Below are 19,814 nucleotides of genomic sequence, written 5' to 3' on the forward strand. Positions count from 1 at the left end.
CAATGGGTGGCACATCATTTTTCAGTTTGGTCTTTTTTGCCTCAACTGTATTAAATACATCTAGAAAACAACAGAAAAGTTATTTAAATGTATCCTGAAACATCTGTGTTGTAGATATCTTTTTACTGTTTATATAATGAAAATGGGGATGAAAATATTCTCACCATTTTTCCTTAGTTAATATTTAAACTATTAATATCTTATAAAAGCAAACTTTACAAACACATTTGATCATTATTTTGAGCAGTTATGAGATATAAATACTTAGATAAAGAAATAAAATTTCTGTTTTTTTTTTTACCTTCATCACACCTTATGTACAATTTGCCTGATTCTTAGACAGAGAAGCATTAAAAGTGTAATTTTCGGATTGATGAATTGCTTACAGGAAGGGGGTTGACTGAAAAAAAAATTGTTCCTCCTTAAGTCCATACTATGGATTTCTAAAGTCACATAACAAAAACATTTTGGGAAATTCTTTCAATAAAAACTGGTGTGGATCAAGGAATAATGGAAAGGAGGGAGAGTTTAGGGCTGTTATTGGATAATTCCCCCCTCCAAAACAAAATTGCACAAAATTCACAAAAAATTTCAAACAGAAAGGAGGGGGGTTCCAAACCCCATAACCCCAGGATTTGACAAGGGAAATTACCTGCAACCACCCCGTTTCAATCTGCCTTTAGTAATAAAAAGGTTGTAATATCAGTATTCCTTAATTTAGAATAGACAGCCAAGAATAACTTATAGACAACTTAAATCATCTCTTTCTTCTTAAATACAACTTTTATGTATATGGTGATTTGTTTATGCAATCATATTTTAAATGCATCACAAAACATCCTGCTTCTATCCTATCATAAATAATACCAGTGTAACCTGGCTCACATGAAAGTAAAATCAAGGTCAATCAACTCTAATTAGTGAGCACACGATTGCAATGAACATGAAAACTAAAGGTTACAAACACAGAGAAGACTGAAAGGAAATGCACAACCAAAACACCAAAACACTTTGGACTAGGTATAAGTACCAGTTGGATTTCATGACACAACATAAAATCTGTGTCAGTCATTAGCAGATATTCTTTAAATTACTCAAAGTGTATTATTTTTTTGCGATGCAGAGAAAAGCTAGAAGCTGCAAAATAGTTTTTTAAAACTAGGAATCATTTTTGAAACCGTGAAAATTGAATTCTCCAAATATGTTCACTTGACAGAATCAGAGAAATTTAGCAACCCAAAAAATTAATATCTTTACAGTAACCCTTCCCATGATGCACCTGGATTTATGTAGTTTTATCCTACAGATGCTTTAAATGTAAAAACAAAAAATGAACATGTTCCCATCATTTCCTTCATTAAATTTGGTAAGGATCCTGTCATAGATATACATATAGGAATTAGGGTTGCTCATCTATAGGGTCCAAGTAAATGGTTTAGTAAACATATTTTCAGGTTTATCAACAAAATATTTTAAAGTGAAAAGTAAGTGACAGCATGTACTTAGTGTTGGGTCTTTTGATAACCTTGAAACAGTGCCCTAACCAAACAAAATTTCAAGTCCTAAAATATGCACAAAATTAACAAAAAAATTTCAAACAAAAGGAAGGGGGGGTTCCAAACATCATTAATCAGATTTTTCTTTTTACACAGGTTTTACTGTACTTATTTGTAGTTCATGTAAATATTTTTTTGAACCATTTCAACCGTATTTTTGGTAGGCATGAAATTCGATATTCTTTATATTTATTTCATGTATTTAAACATGAAACAGAAACATGACTATCAGAAACTATGAAATTTTAATATACCGGGTAGTTATGATGCATGGATGATTAAAGTCATAAAAATGAACTATTATTATTAAAAATGTATAACAGAAAATGAGTTTTATAACATTTTCATTAATAAATAAGATATATATAGCCAACCATTAATGAGAATAAAATGTTACCAGTAATTTAAATCAGCTGGATTGATCTTTATTGGTTTGTTACTGAAAACACAGCAAAAAATTTGAAATAATGATGTATAGTGAGAAATATGGTTGCTTCTTGATAAAACATAAACATTATCACAATGCAAGAGGAATTGTGTAACTTTAGCAACTGTCGCCTAAGTGAGGAAAACATAGACCAGATGTGCTGCCAAAAAAAAACAAAAAACAATGGCGATAGAAGACATAAGAAAGAGTAATCAAGGGTATCAAGATTCTAGTAGAAATAAAAAAAAATGTTATCCAGGGACAGAAACCAGACATGGAAAACAGACATACACAACAAAGAACATAAAGTAACTAAAATAATACATACAAAATAACAAAAGTAAATGAGCAGCTCCGATTCTACTAAAAACTGGGAGCATGGACCAAGTGCACCCGTAGGGTAAGTGCCCTCTGCTTTTCTAGAAACAATCACCGTGTTATAAAAGTCGTCAGGGGTAGAAAAAAGAGGAAAGGAAAACTATGCCATGTTGAACAAATCAGTTTTCATGGTGCATATGGATGTAAGAAATGCACTATTATATAATTATGGTCATACTAGGAAAAAATTTGAGAAACAAAGGCCAGATGTACTGTTTAATAACTATTGGCACGTGAGCAACACTTTGGAGAAACAGGGGACCAAATGCACTGTTAAAAAAGCAACAACTTTGAGAAACAGGGAACCAGATGCACTGTTGAATAACCTTACAACTTAATCATAATCTCCTCAACACATGGTACGGTACATGTAGGTTACGTAATATATCTGACTGTATGCCATATATTCTAGCATAATGTAGATAAATTTCAAAAACACTGATTTCAAAAATTGTATTAATTGATCGTGGCCTTGATGTATTTCATGTTTTTTGAATACCTTTATGAGTTATTAAAGACTTCCTTTGAAGTTTCTATTGTCTTCAATAAATCAAATTTATGTGCCAAGTTTTGATTACGAAAGCAGACATTATGATAGTAGAAAACCTTAACATGTACCATCTAACAGTTTAAGCCAAAATGTTCCTCAAGAATTCAAATTGTAGGAAGGTGAAGGACTTTCAAAATGGCAGACAATTATGCTGAACTAGCACAGTGATAGAAAAAATCTTTTTAACACCATATAAAGCCAGAAAATTCTTTCCTCATTCTTTTAGGTAAAATCGGGTCCTTCTAAAAATATTTACTATCATTACCACAATACTTTATTCTAGAAAAAAGGGGGATATTATAAGTTGCATTAAACAATGTAGGATAAAATGCTTACAGGTATTGTAGTGAAGTTTATGCTGTATGGTATTTCTTCCCTCTGTCTTGTCTACAGCCTGAGCTCATCTGTTGTTTTTTTGTTATGTATCCTGAAATTATTGTTTTTATTGTCTACTCTGTCCTGGAATCATCTGTTTGTTTGTTTGTAGTAGTATTTTATTTCTTTAAATAATTCTGGTCACATATGGTACTGTTAGAATTTTGTTCAATTCCAAAGTAAGCCAAAAATGATAATATGTCTGTTTCTTGCTTCCTTACCTACCCTTAACTTGTTATGGCCATTTTGGTTCAAGCACTGTTAAAATCTGGATGGTTTCCCCATTAACTCAAAATTGGTCTTGATCATTGTGAAATATGTGTAAAGTTCAAGATAAAAAATTATAGAATCGTGATTGAGCTGACAAAACCTACTGCGCCAAAGTATTTGTTTTTACCTGAGTTTATTTTCTGAAATGTTGACTAAACAAATAACCACTTTCTTTTCTCTTTCAGTTTTGGCTGAACAGGCATTTCTAGAGACCCCTAAAAGTCAAAATGTCACGATAAACACTACAGTTATTCTGAAGTGTGTAATCCGTGACAAAGTTGGGGAAAACCAATGGACAAAAGATGGTGTTGCATTGGGATATGAGAAAGAGTATGGTGGATGGCCTAGAATCTCCATTATTGGAGGTGTTACTCAAAATAATATATGTAAGTGTTGCAGAGTTTTCCTATGCTGTTATTTGAGGGGTTAATATGTAAGTGTTGTTTTGTTGTTCTTGATGACTAAGATTCTTATCATTGCAATAATCAGTCAGTATATGGATGTATTGCATTGGTTAGATGGAGAAAAATTAGACTGATGGAATAAAAACTAAAATAAATTGAATTTAATGTATGCATTAAATCAGTTACAGTAATACATTTATTGCTAGTATACATGTAATTCATTGGAGATTCTAATCCATCTCAGCTTTACATGTAATTCATTGGAGGTTCTAATCCATCACGGCTTTACATGTAATTCATTGGAGGTTCTAATCCATCTCAGCTTTACATGTAATTCATTGGAGGTTCTAATCCATCACGGCTTTACATGTAATTCATTGGAGGTGCTAATCCATCACAGTTATATATACCTGTAGTTCATCGGTGCTAATCCATTGCAGCTATACATTTTATTCATTTAAACAGTGGAATGTCAATAAAAGATGGGGTTGCAGGTGACTATTGGTCACTATTTACCCTAAAAAATGCATGAAATTAACAAAAATTTTCCGACAAAGAAGGGGGGGGGGTTCAATCCATGAAACACCTATACTATACTTTGAACCACCAATATGCTGTGTTCAGTCTCATTTATCAACAGTTTAGTTAAATTTGGGTGGAGACATATTGATTTTGCCCTGTCTGTCTGTTTTTCCATCCACCAATTTGTGAGGACTCTTTCGAAACTACTGCACCAAATTTCATGGAACTATGTGTGTTGCTAGAACATTATATGTAGTTGTGTATTTGACCAGGAATTAATTATTCACTGAAATTTGTTGGAGTTTTAACCCTTTGAACTTATGTTTCTATGTTGAGACATATGTTTTTGACTTTAATTTGTAATTGTTATTTCCAGACGAATATAGTATGAAGATAACTAATGTACAGTTATCAGATGATGGAGAGTATGTGTGCCATGTTTTACGGACGACTACTGATGGTTATTTAAAATCGGATCCGGCTCGAGTGAACGTTTTAGGTATGATCATCATGATTGGTACAGTTTCTTGGAAATACCCATCTCTCATCTAGACACAAAACAGACAAATTATAAGATATTAAATTAGCTAATGAAATATCTTTAAGATTTTCAAATTAAATCAAATTATATCAATTTCTACATGAATTTTGCATATGCTATAACTTCTGTCAAAATTACACTAAGGTATTTGGTGAAAATAGTTTTTATTATATCAGTTTACTAACTTAGTAATTACCAATTAATTAGTTTGATTTGTGAAGAGCCTTCTGATTGGTATATGAGAAAAGTTTGATTTGTTAAGAGCCTTCTGATTGGTTAGTTCTGAGAAAACATGTTTATTATTTAATATAGCCTGATTTGTGATGTCACTTATGCTATTTAGTCCCCAGTCAATGATTCAAATAATCCAAACTAGGTAGTGTTTTGATTAAGAATCAATTCTAAACTTTTCTAATTTTTATATTTAAAAGAGAAATACTCCTTTAAAACAAATTTTAAAAATTAAAAAAATACATAATAGATCAGATAATTTTTGTTTCCTAGGAAAGATTTGCACAGAACTTCAAAAACATGAAATATGTTACAGTGACACCAGTCTAAACAGAACCTCTTTTGAAATTTAAAATTGGTTTGGTTGAGACAGGTGTATGGTTTATACAGGTGTATGGGTTTGACAGGTGGTTGGTTTAGACTGGTGTATGGTTTATACAGGTGGTTGGTTTTGACAAGTTGTTGGTATAGACAGGTGTTTGATTTTGACAGTTGTGTGGTTTACCAATATTCCAAGTACAACTGAATTGATATATAATGAGATCTTAAGACAGGTTTCCAATTTATCAGGGTTCAGTTTAGAGATGTTATTTATCAGGGTTCAGTTTAGACAGGTTTTTGTTTTATCTGGGTTCAGTTTAGACAGGTTTTGTATTTATCAGGGTTCAGTTTAGACAGGTTTTTGTTTTTATCTGGGTTCAATTTAGACAGATTTTTGAATTTATCAAGGTTCAGTTTAGACAGGTTTTTGTTTTTTTCAGGGTTCAGTTTAGACAGATTTCACTGTATATCTAATGTAAGGCATCAGGTTGTATATTATATATACTTATTTGTTGTGATTTTAGTACCCCCAGACCCTCCAGTGATAATGGGAGGAGCTGTTCAAAGAGTCACCCTTGGAGAAGCAACAAATATCACCTGTGTTTCAACCAATGGAAAACCAGGAGCTACGATCACATGGTCTAAAGGTTCTGAGATATTGACCAATTACAAGGTCAGTCGTACTGAGAAAAATGAGGGTGCTGATAAACGGGAAAAAACAACCAGTTGTGTGACAATTACTCCAACAGTGGAGGATCATGGGAAGAGGATCCAATGTTCAGCTCATAATCTTGTCCTAGAGCAACCATTAAAAGCTGTAGCAACATTAGATGTACAATGTGAGTTTAGAATATAGAATTTTTAATTTTGAAGCCTTGATCGAGTAGATATTTGATGTAGAAAAAACTTGTAAGAAAAAAATGTTAAACTTTTTGGATCTCTGGCTTGAGGCGGTTCAGTTATGTTTATATCTTCTGATTATACACCTAAAAATGAAATTTGTTTAATTGAAAAGAGTAATCAAAGGAACCAAGTTTCTAGCGGAAATCAAAAGAATGTAATCCAGGGACAAAGATCAGACATAGAAAACAGACAAACACAACAAAGAACATAAAGTAACTAAAATAATACCTACAAAGAAACAAAAGTAAATGAGCAACTCAGATTCCACTAAAAACTGGGAACATGGACTAAGTGCACCAGTAGGGTAAGCGTCCTCTGCTTTTTGGACTCACCAATGGTGAATACTAGTCATTTATAAGTTAGAGCCATCACTAGGGGTAAAATATGCAGACAAAAATGGTCAGCCTGTGGTAATAAAATGATGAAATGGAGTGTTTGTGAATTAGTCTTAAATGACAATATTCAAATAATTGAAAGTAGTAGAACAGTTAGTTACCAGGTTAGATATAGGAATTAATTGTATATACATATAATATGATATACATAATTTCTTTTTACAGTTCCCCCAGTTATAACAATGAGTGTTAATGTGACGAGAAAGCTGAAGGAATATGATAACGTCAGATTTAGTTGTGAAGCCAAAGCCAATCCCTCTGTTGTTACCTGGAAGTAAGTAACATTTGTATGTGTGTTGTTAAGAAAGTTGTATTTTCCTTGGAGCTTTACTAGATGAATGGGTTGGCATTAGATTAAATGCTAAAAATAGAAGAACAATATGATGTTGAATGATCTGTTTTGTTAAATTAGTTGCCAGTTAAATATGGGCAGTCATAATTTCGGAAGAAAATATTTATGCATTATATTTTTAAGAGTAATAATAGGATAATTAATTGGAAAGAGTGAATAACCGAAATATCACGAGTGCTGAAGAATACCTAGATTTAATGAGTGTGCGGAACTTGCTCCGCTTACAAGTTAAATCCTCAAGTGTTCTTGGCACGAGTGATCATATTTTGGTTTTTCACGATAAACAATTGATTATCCAATTTATAACATAGATTTTACTTCATAATTTATAGATCTTTTCAGTATGAATTTTAAATTCTGTGCTTAGCAATGAGATATCAAATTGGTGATCCTTTTGGCAGGAGAAAGTCCAAGAGTGAAATTACCGAATTTATTTCACAGTGTGATTTATCAAAATTTATTACACTTGGAACATTTGATAAAACACTTATCTATATTATAAAGTATTTTTATGGAGAGCAAGAAACAATATATGAATTCAGCATACCAGTTAGTACTATAAAATTAACAAACTTTCATGGTTTTATTTGCAGATTTTGGGTTTTTAATTTTGCAAATGTATATGTTCTTTTAAGAAGGATTATTTGTTGTTTCTCCTATCTAACATGATAGATAATTGGTTTACAGGTGGTATATGGATGATGAATTATTAAAAGACAACCCTTATGATTACCTGGACATCCCTAAAATTAACAGGGACCTTCACCGTAGTATACTAAGATGTGAAGCTACAAATGCTATTGGAAAGTCTGAAAAATCTACTCCTTTACATATTGAATGTAAGTACAATATAACTGATGTAAGTTGTAAAATTATTAGTAAATATATCAGTATTTCTGAGGGAAAAAGTCACTATTTTCATGAAATTTGTGCCGCTATACAGATGTGAATATGCATTATCTGTTCAACTTGATATTAGATGTTTTCCGTCTTTGCTATTTTAATGAAGGTCAAGGACAAAGTCAGTGTCAAGGTTACAAGAACTGATAGAATTTATAGATCAATACATGTAAGATCAAACATTTTATTAAAAAAGGTTCTGTTTTGAAATCATAAAAAGTGTTGCTTTCTTTTCAGATGGACCAGCCATAAAAGAAAAAGAAGCTGTCATTGGTGTAGATATAGGTCAGACAGTGACCTTGACCTGTGAGGCAGATGGTAACCCAGAACCAAGTATAATCTGGCGGCGTAGTAACTTTCCAGATGCTCTTAGTACCGAAAACCAGTACACTGTACATGTTCAAAAACACAGCCTGGGATTGTACACTTGTACAGCATCATCTGTTAATGCTGGGTTCAATGCTGTTACAGCAGAGAGATATCTGGTTGTCAATGGTATGTATGGTTGTCTTTTATAGCATTAACATTGCAGACTTGTCAAGCATATGATATCACCTGTTTGACTTTATTTTTTTATATCAAAGTTTTATATTTCAAGTTAGTGCTTTGTTTCTGCTACAAAACATTTAATAAAGAAAAACTTTTTAATTGGAAGGGGGTGACATTTCATGGCTACTTCACAACAGTGTAATATTTGTGATATAACAGAAATTGCTGTATAGCTCATAATTTCCACAGGGTACTTATTTTGGGATATTTTAGCCATGTATCTAAAAACGCCAAAATTAATTCTGCAAAATATTTACTCTTGGTTTCAGCATTTAGTACCCATCTTAGCATCCACCAAAATTAGAAAAGCTAAAAATTTTCATGAAGCTTTTGGCATCAAAATTGCCAAATTTTACACTCATCAAAATACGTAATCTGCCATGCGGTATTATGTTCAGTCAGTTGCTCGAAGTGAACATTTGCAGTAAAAATCTTTCAACTATATGTCTTTTATCTATAATGTCCCTGTCAATGCTGAAAAATATAATACAAAAGTTGAAGTGGAAAATGAAAAAAATATGGTTCAGTTTATTGTATAAATGAAATAATTATCAGTATATATTCAATAGAGATTGCTTAAACTGTAAAAAATACTTATTGTTAGAGAGGAATTTCAAAAGAAACACCCCTCTACCAGATTTGGAACTAATTTTGAGACTCAAATATCAACACTTTTAACCAGTTGCCTGTTTCTCATATTAGTATTTTCTTCCAATCTTCATTAGCATGTATAAATCTGAGTCAACAAATACTGTGAAAGAACTTTTATTTGTGGGTATCAGTTTTCATGGTTATGGGGAAAATGATAAGTTCGTGGATTCGTTAATTTGTTAGACAACTCTATCTTATAAACGAATGGAAAATTTCATTTTCCTTGGGAATCAAATTTCGTGGTTTAGTTAACCCACGAAATCCACGAAAATTGGTACTCCACAAACAATAATTGGTACTCCACGAACAAAAATTGGTACTCCACAAACAATAATACTTTCACAGTAGCTTGTATTGCTGCATTAGTAATGTTACATAAAAATGAATAACTCAAAACAAATACACATACACATTATATTGATCTACATTTCTTTTCCAGATAAGCCTAAAATCCTAAGCAAAGCTAAACAATATGGAGCAGAGGGTTCAACTTCCAATGTAGAATGTAAAGCCCAGTCTGTTCCAAAAGCTGATGAGGTCACATGGTTTCGAAACAACAAAGAAATTGACTTTGCTTCGTCAGACCGTTACTCGTTCTCGGAAGTTAACGAAATCAACAGTGTGGTGAATACGTTACATATCCAGGAGTCAGACGAGAGTGATTTTGGTGTTTACAACTGTACTGTACATAACAGTAAAGGAATGGACTTCCTGGAAATCACTCTTATTAAAAAAGGTACATTTGGTTGCTTAACAGAGGACCAATGTTAGTTTGGTACCAGTTTTAGTAAGTTTGAACAGCAAATCTTTAATTTTACTAAATACAATGCCAGGAAAACACAGATAGAACAAATCATACAATACAAAGAGAAACATGAAGTCATATAAGCAGCAGAAACTCCACTGAAAACGGAGGTAAACTCCGGTTGTCAGAAATGGTGCTCAGTTTTAGTTTTTGATACTTTTACATCATTTTGTCTCAGTGAGTTAAAACATATTTGATATATTATACTTGCAGCGATCGTTCCTTTGTCGTACATAATTGGTGGTGTAATTGGTGGAGTAGCAGCCATCTTTATCATTGCCATAACCTGTGTACTATACCATAGATATAAAACTTCAGATAATGGTAAGTCAATATTACTTCTACTGAATTGATAACTCCACCTAAGAGTCATGCAAAAGGAGACTATAAGTTTTTCATACACACCTTTTTAACAAGAAAATGACAGGACTTTGACTAAATGCTATGTCTGATTTTGCAGCCCCTTGAAGATCTGAATGTCTTCAAAATCTGCGGTGTAGTAGGTTGCTCAATTTAGTGTGGTTGTTACAAAATTGTTTTTCATGTTTTCAGAAATTCATCCAAGTACATAGAGATTTATGTTTTGAAACAATTACAATGTTACCTGCAGTGCGTTTTACATTTCTTGGAGGTATATTTATAGTTAATAGAAATCCAACACTTAGTAACAGGTGTGTTGCACAAAACAATTTACACTTTTCTGCAAGATTTTCCACGCTCTTTAATAGTAGTCTGCTATGTTAGACAATGCTTTCTATGAGCATGCTTTCTTGTTTCAACAGAATCGTATGCAGAAACAGACAGTAATACAGAGATAAAGAAACGAGAAAAGACTGACTCTCCGACAGAATTCCACAAAGGAACATTGATGGACCAATGGAGACAGGATTTAAACTATCATTGTCCAACAGATTTTGATGAGGTCTACGGTAAAATGAATGGAATGGTATGTGTTAAAATACGGGTAAAACTGTAAACGATGAAATTTTATACAAAGATCACTAGAACAGGACTTGAGAAGTTAAGACTACATAAAGGTAGATTGATCCTGGACACCACAAAGAAGACTGTTGGAAAATTTACCAATTAATAGTTATCTTGATGAATTTCTTCAAAATAATAGTACATTTTCTAACCATTCCAGTTATTACTTAACTTTCATGTGCAAAAATCATTTTTCTTTCCTTATGAAAGGTCAAATTTTATGTTCAATTTAATACATAACAATATATGTCTTTTTGGGTGTATAGCCATTTTCTGCAGCTGAAGGGAGATAATTGAAATCACACAGAAATTTTTTTCTGAGTTTGATTTGAAGTAATACTTAATCTGCCAGTATTATTAAGTATTACACTCTATGCCAAGTTATGAATGTCCAAGGGAGATAATTTGATATATGTCTTTACAGGAATCGAAAGTTACGAGTGGTTACGGAACTTTAAGATCAGAGAATTATATAAATGGATATGACAATCATAATGGACACTTGTTTAGTGATTATATACATCGATCTGATGAAACAGTCTCTTCAGACAGGTACTTGTATTTTTTCGATCCTAAAATAGAAATGTTGCGGAAATGCCCAAGAGACAATGACAATAGCAAATGTTACATTAAATGTGACAGGATGGCACAATTTAACCTGTAACACAAAGTAGGACAAGAATTTATGTGATATTTTCCTTGTGGAAAAATTTCTATGAGACAATAGACTCAACAGCACTATTTTGGTTTGGTTAAAAATACAACAAGATGGCATGTGTTTTTTAGACATAATTTTTTACACTTTGGAACAGAATTCAAGTTTTATCATTCTAATTCTATTTTTACCATGTGTTTACTTTTGAATATACAAATTTTTGCTTTTTGTGCAAGCTTGAGAAATCGTGTCTGGTCTTTTAATCTACCAAAGCAGGACCATATGAAGCTACCAGCTTTTATCAATAATGAAAGCAAACTAAACTCTTTGACAAACATATTTTTAACAAAAAAGAAAAGCACTAATTAACCATAAGATGGACTAAAACCTTTAAACAATATCCTGCATGGAGGAGTTTATCTCCGATTTCAGTCAAAAGTATATATTTATATTGAAAATTCAGAAATGTTTTGCATACACCTAGTATTTAAATTTGTAATTTAAATTGAAAATATTACTTTCAGATAAAGATTCAGTTTTTCATCCGTCTCATTTAGTAATGGTATCTGATTTACCTGTAATATTTCATTACATACTAGAACTAATTTGTAATTATTGACTATAATATGTTCTTGGTCTATTTGTAGTAGTACATATGATTGTCATGCAACCTTAGAATAACTTACTAGTTACTCAGTGTGCATCAAATGATTGAGATTTTTTTCAAATAGACCAAAAACAAATCTATGTCATTAACTAAATGGGATCGGTAGATTTTCAAGGTGAATTTTGTTATTGTTTAAAAATTTATAAACATGATTCAGGTGTAAAAAATTTCTTCCGGATGTGATTGCCAAATTACCAGATGCTGTAGCCAAATCTCCCGCATGCGACCCAGAACCATTTCACATGTATGTAAAAATATAGTAGGTTAAAAACTGATGCAATTTTAGCTTTCAAATTTGCTTAAAACAGCTTTTGATAGATTCATAAACAGCTTGAAATTTGTTGAGCAGCTTGTTTTATGTAAAAAAAAATATTGCATGGAAGTTTCTGTTGTCTTCAATTGTTTGAGCACTCTTTTATAGAAAGTGGTGGTGAAGTGTTTTATGTCAGGGGTCTGTGAGGTACTTTAGGCTTTGAATAATTTAAACTCTTACGGTTTAACATTATTATTAAAGGGAGGTAATCAAACTGTTTTGGACAAAATGAGTTCTTTTTCAAACTAACTCACTTCTTTTTAAATATAATAATAACTCAGAGATTTGGCTGCATTTTTCATCACTCTGATTAAAATTAGACATTTCCATTGTTCCATTCAGTCACTGCATGTAGGATCTAACAACACTTCATTCTACTTTTTGTTCAATTGAACTTTTCAGAATCCTCAGGTTTTTCCCTTTGAATAATGCTTTCAGAATCATGAAAGATAAAATCTAATTGGCTGATCAGAAAGGTCATCAGAACAGGAAGTAGAATGGAGTTTTATTAGATCTCACAAGCTGTGACTGAATGGAACATTACTGATAGATCTTATTTTAATGTGATTGCATTTGTCATCATGAAAATGTTTCACAAAACTGATAAAGCAAAAGTTGGTTGAATTTAATTGATTTTAGTTCTAGTATTTTAAAGAAGAGTGGGAGAGTCATGTCAAATTTGTCTTCTCTATTTCAGTCACATGGATAGTGGTATAAACCAGTATGGAACCAGTACATTCCGTTCACGTCCTGATTATCAGAAAACATTGGAGAGGTTAGATCCTGATCCATATGCATTACCCCCTGCTGATCCTTCATCAAAGTTAGCTACTAATGTATGAAACAGGCTTTCTGGTTGGCTGTTTGTTACAGCAAGTTTTATTAGTTTAGCAGAACTGTGAAAGTTGCTACCAAATGATATTTATTCAGTATTTACCCTCAGCAACAAAACTTTGAATATAAGTTCTTGGAAATGCCCAAGAGGGTAAGATGGCAATTCTAGGAATTATTTTAAAGCCTAGAGCTGTTGTGGAAATAAATACACTGTACTTCCAAAGATCATGTGATAATTTTATAGATGCCTTCTATAATTTGCATAAATATGTGTTGCTTCATAATAGCTATTGATGTCTTCAAAACAAGAAAAGGACCCCTGTTACACATTTGTGAGTTAAGGAATCTGTAACCAGATAGGTTTCACACTAAAGACTTGAACTGAAATGTGTGTTGTGTGTAGAGGACGGTGCTAGCAAGACAACATATTTTGATGGACCAATGATAAAAATTTCTGGACATGTTTATCATGATCTCATTACAACAATCTAAGGGACTGGTGCTTAGATTATTGTATTGGTGACCTTGTTTGAGTCTCCAGCAGAAACAAAATTACCTACAGGAGAACAATAAAGGAAGTTTCTCCTCCAAAAGCCCCATTTTGTCTAGAGTCTGTATAAGACTTGAATACAGAAAATTCTGCATACTCAAAGAGAAAAAAATTTGACTTCATATGCAAATAATGCAATCATAGTGATGAAACACTCAATAAATAAACAACGTTGTTGGTATCATTGTTACAGGAACATTTAAATCAAAGTATGCCATTAATTGTGTGTTGTTGTTACTGTGTATGGATAGTGCTATAGTCTCTTTCTACTTGCATGTATTATATGAGCTGGTAGCTATTTGAGAACAAATTCCCAAAACAAATTTTAAATGCATTTGCAAAATTTGTATGTAAGTTTTGTCAGTCTCACTATGATAAAATTGGTAAAATTGTAAGAAATGCATGAAAGATTTTTATTATGAATTTAGAGGTTTGTTATTTTTGTATCTATCAATGTTCAATGCTTAGATGTCAATCATCATTTTACTTCCTTTGCAAGAAATCAACAATCACAAAATTTCAAAAGTCACAGTATTAATATATTGTTAAAATGATTTTAAGAATGCTTTGTTAAACTATTGTATATCTTATTCTTCCAGTGTGCTTTAACCATTCCAATTGACGTCTGGTCAGTGGTTGACCAACTGACCAATAGAATTTTAGTATTTAGTCATGTGATGTGTGAATTAGTCTGCTTCATGATAGCGTTTTATCCCAAGCATTTAATTAGGATTTGTTTGGGAGAAAAGTTGATATGGAATGGTTGTGTATAATAAATTTATCCAGTAATGAAATTCAATTCTGCTTCTTAAAACGGTTCAAATTCCAAATAGTTACTTTGCATACCAGTAAAGTGTGTTTAAGCTGTACAATATTATTGCACATACAATGATATAGTTTGTCTTCTCTTGATTGAATGACATTTATCTGATGAACTTTCTGATAATTTTGGTTAAGGAGGCAATTTAACTAGACAAATTAAAATTTCTTTCAGACACAGATTCAAATAATGGTAAAGTTTAAAACTCCTTGCCAATTAAAAGTTGAATTGTCCAATTAAGTGTCAGCCCCTGTAAGAATCATGCAGTGGGTGAAGCATGGTATAAAAAAAACAAAACAAAATCATTTTGATAGTGTAATTTGACTATTTGCACCATCAGAATCAAGGAAAACAGACAAGACTTCCCATATCATGCTGGACCATTGAGTTACAATTTCATAGAAGTGCACTGAAAATAAACATTTCAAGGGCATATATATCTGTCAAAAACCTCATTTTTCTAAGATTTTATTGAAAAAATTCTGCACAAGGCAGTGATGCAGAGATCAAATAATGGTCTTTTCAAATAGAGAAAGTATTCTTCAGTGATATTACATTGTCAGATCTGTGGAGTTTTGATATGCATGTTTCGAATTTTTCCCATTTTGCCTGATTCTTTCAAATACTTATACTTAAATACCAAAGATAATTAGTCTGGTGATTGTAATTTAATCAAGGGAAGTCCAACAATATCTCTCCTGAACACCATCAATGTATGTGCTGTAATCTGAGTTTAACAATTTCTGGTAAGATCCTGCTAAATGATATGATAACCCATTTGGTAGATCTTAAGCTAATTTTTTTGTTTCATCATACAAAATGAAATGCCCTCAATCTCTAACGGAAAGACTGATATTGTAAAATCTTTTGTTTAAAGCCAAATGGAGCATTAAATAAGGTAAAAGGACTCTTGTAAGTCTGCCTGAGATTAATGGAGGTTTTTCTCTTTTATTATATTACCTTTTATTTGTTATATTTTGTTTGTTGAATGTCTTGCCATTTTCTAAGTGTCAATAAGATCTCAGAATTCCCCTTTTTATCTGTATGCACATGGTCTCATTTTCAACATTATGTGCTTCAAAGATAATCAGCTTTACTTTATCTCAATTTAATGAAATCCAATTTACTTATAGTAGTTATTTTTGTTTTTGTTTTTATAACTTAAAATGTATAAAAAAAAATGTAAACCTTGAAAATTTCATCAAGACCATATCTTATTTAAACGAAAACTTGGTGGTTTTTGCTATACTGTAAACCAGCAAATTTTTGTTGAAGTATAATTTTTGCCATTTTTGCAGTTTGTTAGTTTGACCTAGTGTTACGCAAAAGTTCAGTTGCTAATATTTTTTATAAATCCCCATACAATTTGATGAATAATTGGGACTTTAAGACTGCCTGATAGTACATGTGTGGTAGATTTGATAAAAAAGACAACGCAAAAATTTTCCAGTTTATCTTTATCACTGCAAAGCTTTATCATCGAATTATCGATTTTGATAATTTGTGTTTTTTTGATACATGTATCACCAAAACTATTACGACTTTCAAAAGATCTGAAATAAGCACCCAAATAATTGCCTAATTAATTTATACAGAACTGGTATCTTAGCACAATAAATCTCGTATATAAAGAAAGTATGTTTAATCTTCATACCCCTAATACTTAGTAACTGAAATATGAGTGCTGTACAGAAAAACTGTTTCAGAAATATTTCTAGTACATTTCAAACATTGCTGTTTTCAGATTTCGAACTACATCTTTACAAAAGTTCCTCTCTCAAAGGTCATACTTTTTCATTTTCCTTGATGGAAGTCGTTTATTTTACCACAATATTCTAGTCAGTATTTGTAGCCAGTGAATCTTTTTGTTTTTTTGTATTTGTATTTTACTTTATTTTTCCATTTGCATTATTTACCTTTTGTCAGAAATTCATGATTTACTATGTTACAAAAAATTCACTCCATTATGTAACATAGTCAAATGAGGAATTCTGAACTGGGTTTTGCCATTTTGTGTTCTATTCTTTTGTTGCGTATATTTGTAATTTCATGGTTTTATTGTTAATTAATGCTTTTGTTTGAAGAAGGCTTTATTAATCACCAACTTGTAAACAGACTCCACATGATTTATAATAAGAGAAATATCACTGCACTTCTAAACTTCATTTATAAATATTGGAAAGGATATGGTACACTAAGGGATGTTTTTGGTCCCTCTAGGCTGAATTTTATAAACATGGTAATAGAATGTTACAAATCTGCATTTATCTTAAGGACTTAGTGTAATACAACAGCATTACCATATTATAATTTCTTAGTCAGTTCTTGTTGGGAAATAACAAGTTGAACATAGTTAAAAACTAAAGTTTTTGCAAAAAATAGCTTAAATTTGGTGCGAAATTGGTTATTGTTTCAAATTTGTGATGCTTCAGAATATCAAAATATTACATGGGTTTACATTGGGGCAGAAACATGCATTTCATGTGGAATTGGTAATTTACTACGTGTACATGGTTTTGTAAAATTACACGAGTCTACATTGGCTCAGACACTTGCATTCCATATGGAATGGGTAATTTGCTTACTGGTATCATATAATTTTAGAAAATCGGCTGTCTTGACCAACAATTATAACTTGATAAGATAAATATGATAAATATAGGCAATTAAACTTTAGGTTTAACACTTTTGTTCACCAAGTAAAAGTTTGCTGTGACTTAAACATCAATTTTCAGGAAAAATAAGGGTGCCAATTTCACCCATAAATGTACCTCAACCTTTACCAGACTTCATTAAATTGACGTTAACAGAGCAACAACTGTTATTCTTTGTATTTGAAAACATTTTTCATGTATGTGTATGTGAAATTCCATTTAAAGGTCCCACTGTTATTGCTTTACCATCATTTGTCAGCTTTTATTTCTGTAAAATAAAATCTGCAACATTATTGATTCTAGATCAAACTGCTTCAAATCAGGACTATAGGTCACAAAACTTAGCACGAGATATAAATTAGCATCTCTTCTTAAAGTTGATTAAGTATTGAAGGTTTAAGATTTATCTGAACACAGGTGAATCACGATATGCACTGTACTTGTATCTTACATATTTTGCTTGATGGAGATGTCTAAAATATTTTACACTGTGTTTTCAAGAATAAATGAATGTTATTTATTTCATTATGTACAATGTTAATGAACATACTGGTTGATGATCGTAATTGTGTGCAATGGTGTATATTTCAAATAAACTATTTTTCAAATAATTATGGCTTTCCTTGTCTCCACATGATAAAGTTAAACTTAAGGGGCTGCAGTTAGTGAAGTTCAATAAAATAGGTGTACTGTGTGTAGATGTTTTGTCCCCCGTGTCCGTCCATCCGTTTTTTCGTAATGCTTTGACCAGTTGATTTTATCTTTGTATGTAGTTTTACTATGAAAAGTTACAGATTAAGTTCGACTTTGGTTACGGTTGATTGATTTTTATGGAAGTTATGGTCCAGTGCATTTAAAGTTTTCCGCACTTTTTTTTCTAGGGGGATATTGGAACACAGTTCTTTTATTTTCTTGTTAATCAGGTCATTTTATTGCACTCCCTGGTGTAACAAGTGAGCAGAAATATCATGTTTCAACAAAATTTCATGATAGTAAAAGAAATTAAAACATAATTTAGGTTCTGGTTTAAGCCTTTACCTTAAAATGCTTAATTTTAAAACTGCCAAAATTAAGACACCAAAAGTACATTTTCAGGCAAAATCCCCAAGGTGCTGCTGATGTGAGCTCTTTAGTAGACATAAGCTATCTTTTTACAACCATTCCTGTGTTATTTAAACAGACACATGCTCATTACCAGGCAAATTTTTTGTTATGATTAGTTATATGGAGGATGCCCATTTAAACTGTTTCCACAGCTTTCTGGTGTACATATAGGTGCATTTCAAGGCTCAGACAAACTAAACATATAATCCCTAAAATAGGGAACCCTTGCTTTTTACTGTTGTTAGAAATGATTTTGTAACCCATACAAGTATGGGTTTATTTGTACTGTGTAACCAGAGATGATTTTACGAGGTCTACAAACGAAGCAAAATTAAAGGTAAATATTCAGTAAAAAAAAAAGAATTGTAACGGTAAAATCCGGATTTGAAATAGCAGAATTCCGCTAAAAAATTGAAAAAATCATAGCTGTAACTCATACATAGATAGAAACTGCATCAACTTGCAAAGAAATTAGGGAGGGGGCAGGTACAGGCTAAGTCGCTACAATCCCCTGCAACCTCAGGTCTCACTAACCACTTTTAACATTTCAATTACTTTACATGTTAAAAAAGTAATTTTCAAAGTTCCACTGTGAATTCCCAGGACAAATGACATCTTGAAGTTGCATACCATTGCGAAGCTTGGAAGATAAGGCTTTCAAAATCATTCTGCTAATGGTATGATGATTGTAGAAATTCTTAACAAAATTTACTTGGAATAAATAATACTGAAAATCCACATTTTCACCTTTTCTGTTAACTGACAGCATGGAGACAAATTACTCACACATGTAAACAATATTCATACACTTTTGTAGTAAATTACAAACATGATTTTAAAGTACACATTCATAGCTTTATTTTGACTACTTTTGATCAGAATACACACAAATAATGCACTTACAATGCATAGATCTAGGTTCAGTGTGTTTTTTGGTACTACATAGGGGAGTGGCCATTTGACCCGAAGTGGCTAGCGAGACCTCATATAAATTCTAGGATGATTAATCTCCCTTCCACCAAATGTTGAATAATCAGTACCTCCCTTTAGCATTACAATCTGTTTGATGATTCGTAATCTCCTTTCCACATAATTAATGGTAT

General features: G+C 31.9%; 1 protein-coding gene across 9 annotated transcripts in view; it reads left to right on the forward strand.

Annotated features, from left to right (window-relative positions):
- The window catches only part of LOC148617891 (irregular chiasm C-roughest protein-like), a 77,214-nt gene extending 58,996 nt beyond the window's left edge, over nucleotides 1-18,218 (forward strand). For 7 of the 9 annotated variants that reach the window (XM_088585534.1, XM_088585531.1, XM_088585532.1 and 4 more), the window contains 12 exons: nucleotides 3,742-3,942; nucleotides 4,859-4,981; nucleotides 6,100-6,414; nucleotides 7,039-7,147; nucleotides 7,913-8,064; nucleotides 8,363-8,620; nucleotides 9,765-10,061; nucleotides 10,344-10,454; nucleotides 10,913-11,076; nucleotides 11,539-11,666; nucleotides 12,594-12,680; nucleotides 13,447-18,218. In XM_088585534.1, the coding sequence (XP_088441660.1) occupies nucleotides 3,742-3,942; nucleotides 4,859-4,981; nucleotides 6,100-6,414; nucleotides 7,039-7,147; nucleotides 7,913-8,064; nucleotides 8,363-8,620; nucleotides 9,765-10,061; nucleotides 10,344-10,454; nucleotides 10,913-11,076; nucleotides 11,539-11,666; nucleotides 12,594-12,680; nucleotides 13,447-13,591 (2,090 nt within the window). In that variant the 3' untranslated portion in view covers nucleotides 13,592-18,218. The remainder of the gene's footprint in view (nucleotides 1-3,741; nucleotides 3,943-4,858; nucleotides 4,982-6,099; nucleotides 6,415-7,038; nucleotides 7,148-7,912; nucleotides 8,065-8,362; nucleotides 8,621-9,764; nucleotides 10,062-10,343; nucleotides 10,455-10,912; nucleotides 11,077-11,538; nucleotides 11,667-12,593; nucleotides 12,681-13,446) is intronic. The other 2 variants (XM_088585538.1, XM_088585539.1) reach the window with 1 other exon arrangement.
- Nucleotides 18,219-19,814: the final 1,596 nt, after the last annotated feature.

Source organism: Perna viridis, chromosome 5, assembly GCF_037379345.1.
Source record: "Perna viridis isolate PV_CMFRI_1.1 ecotype Kerala chromosome 5, ASM3737934v1, whole genome shotgun sequence".
In the NCBI taxonomy this organism is placed as follows: domain Eukaryota; kingdom Metazoa; phylum Mollusca; class Bivalvia; order Mytilida; family Mytilidae; genus Perna; species Perna viridis.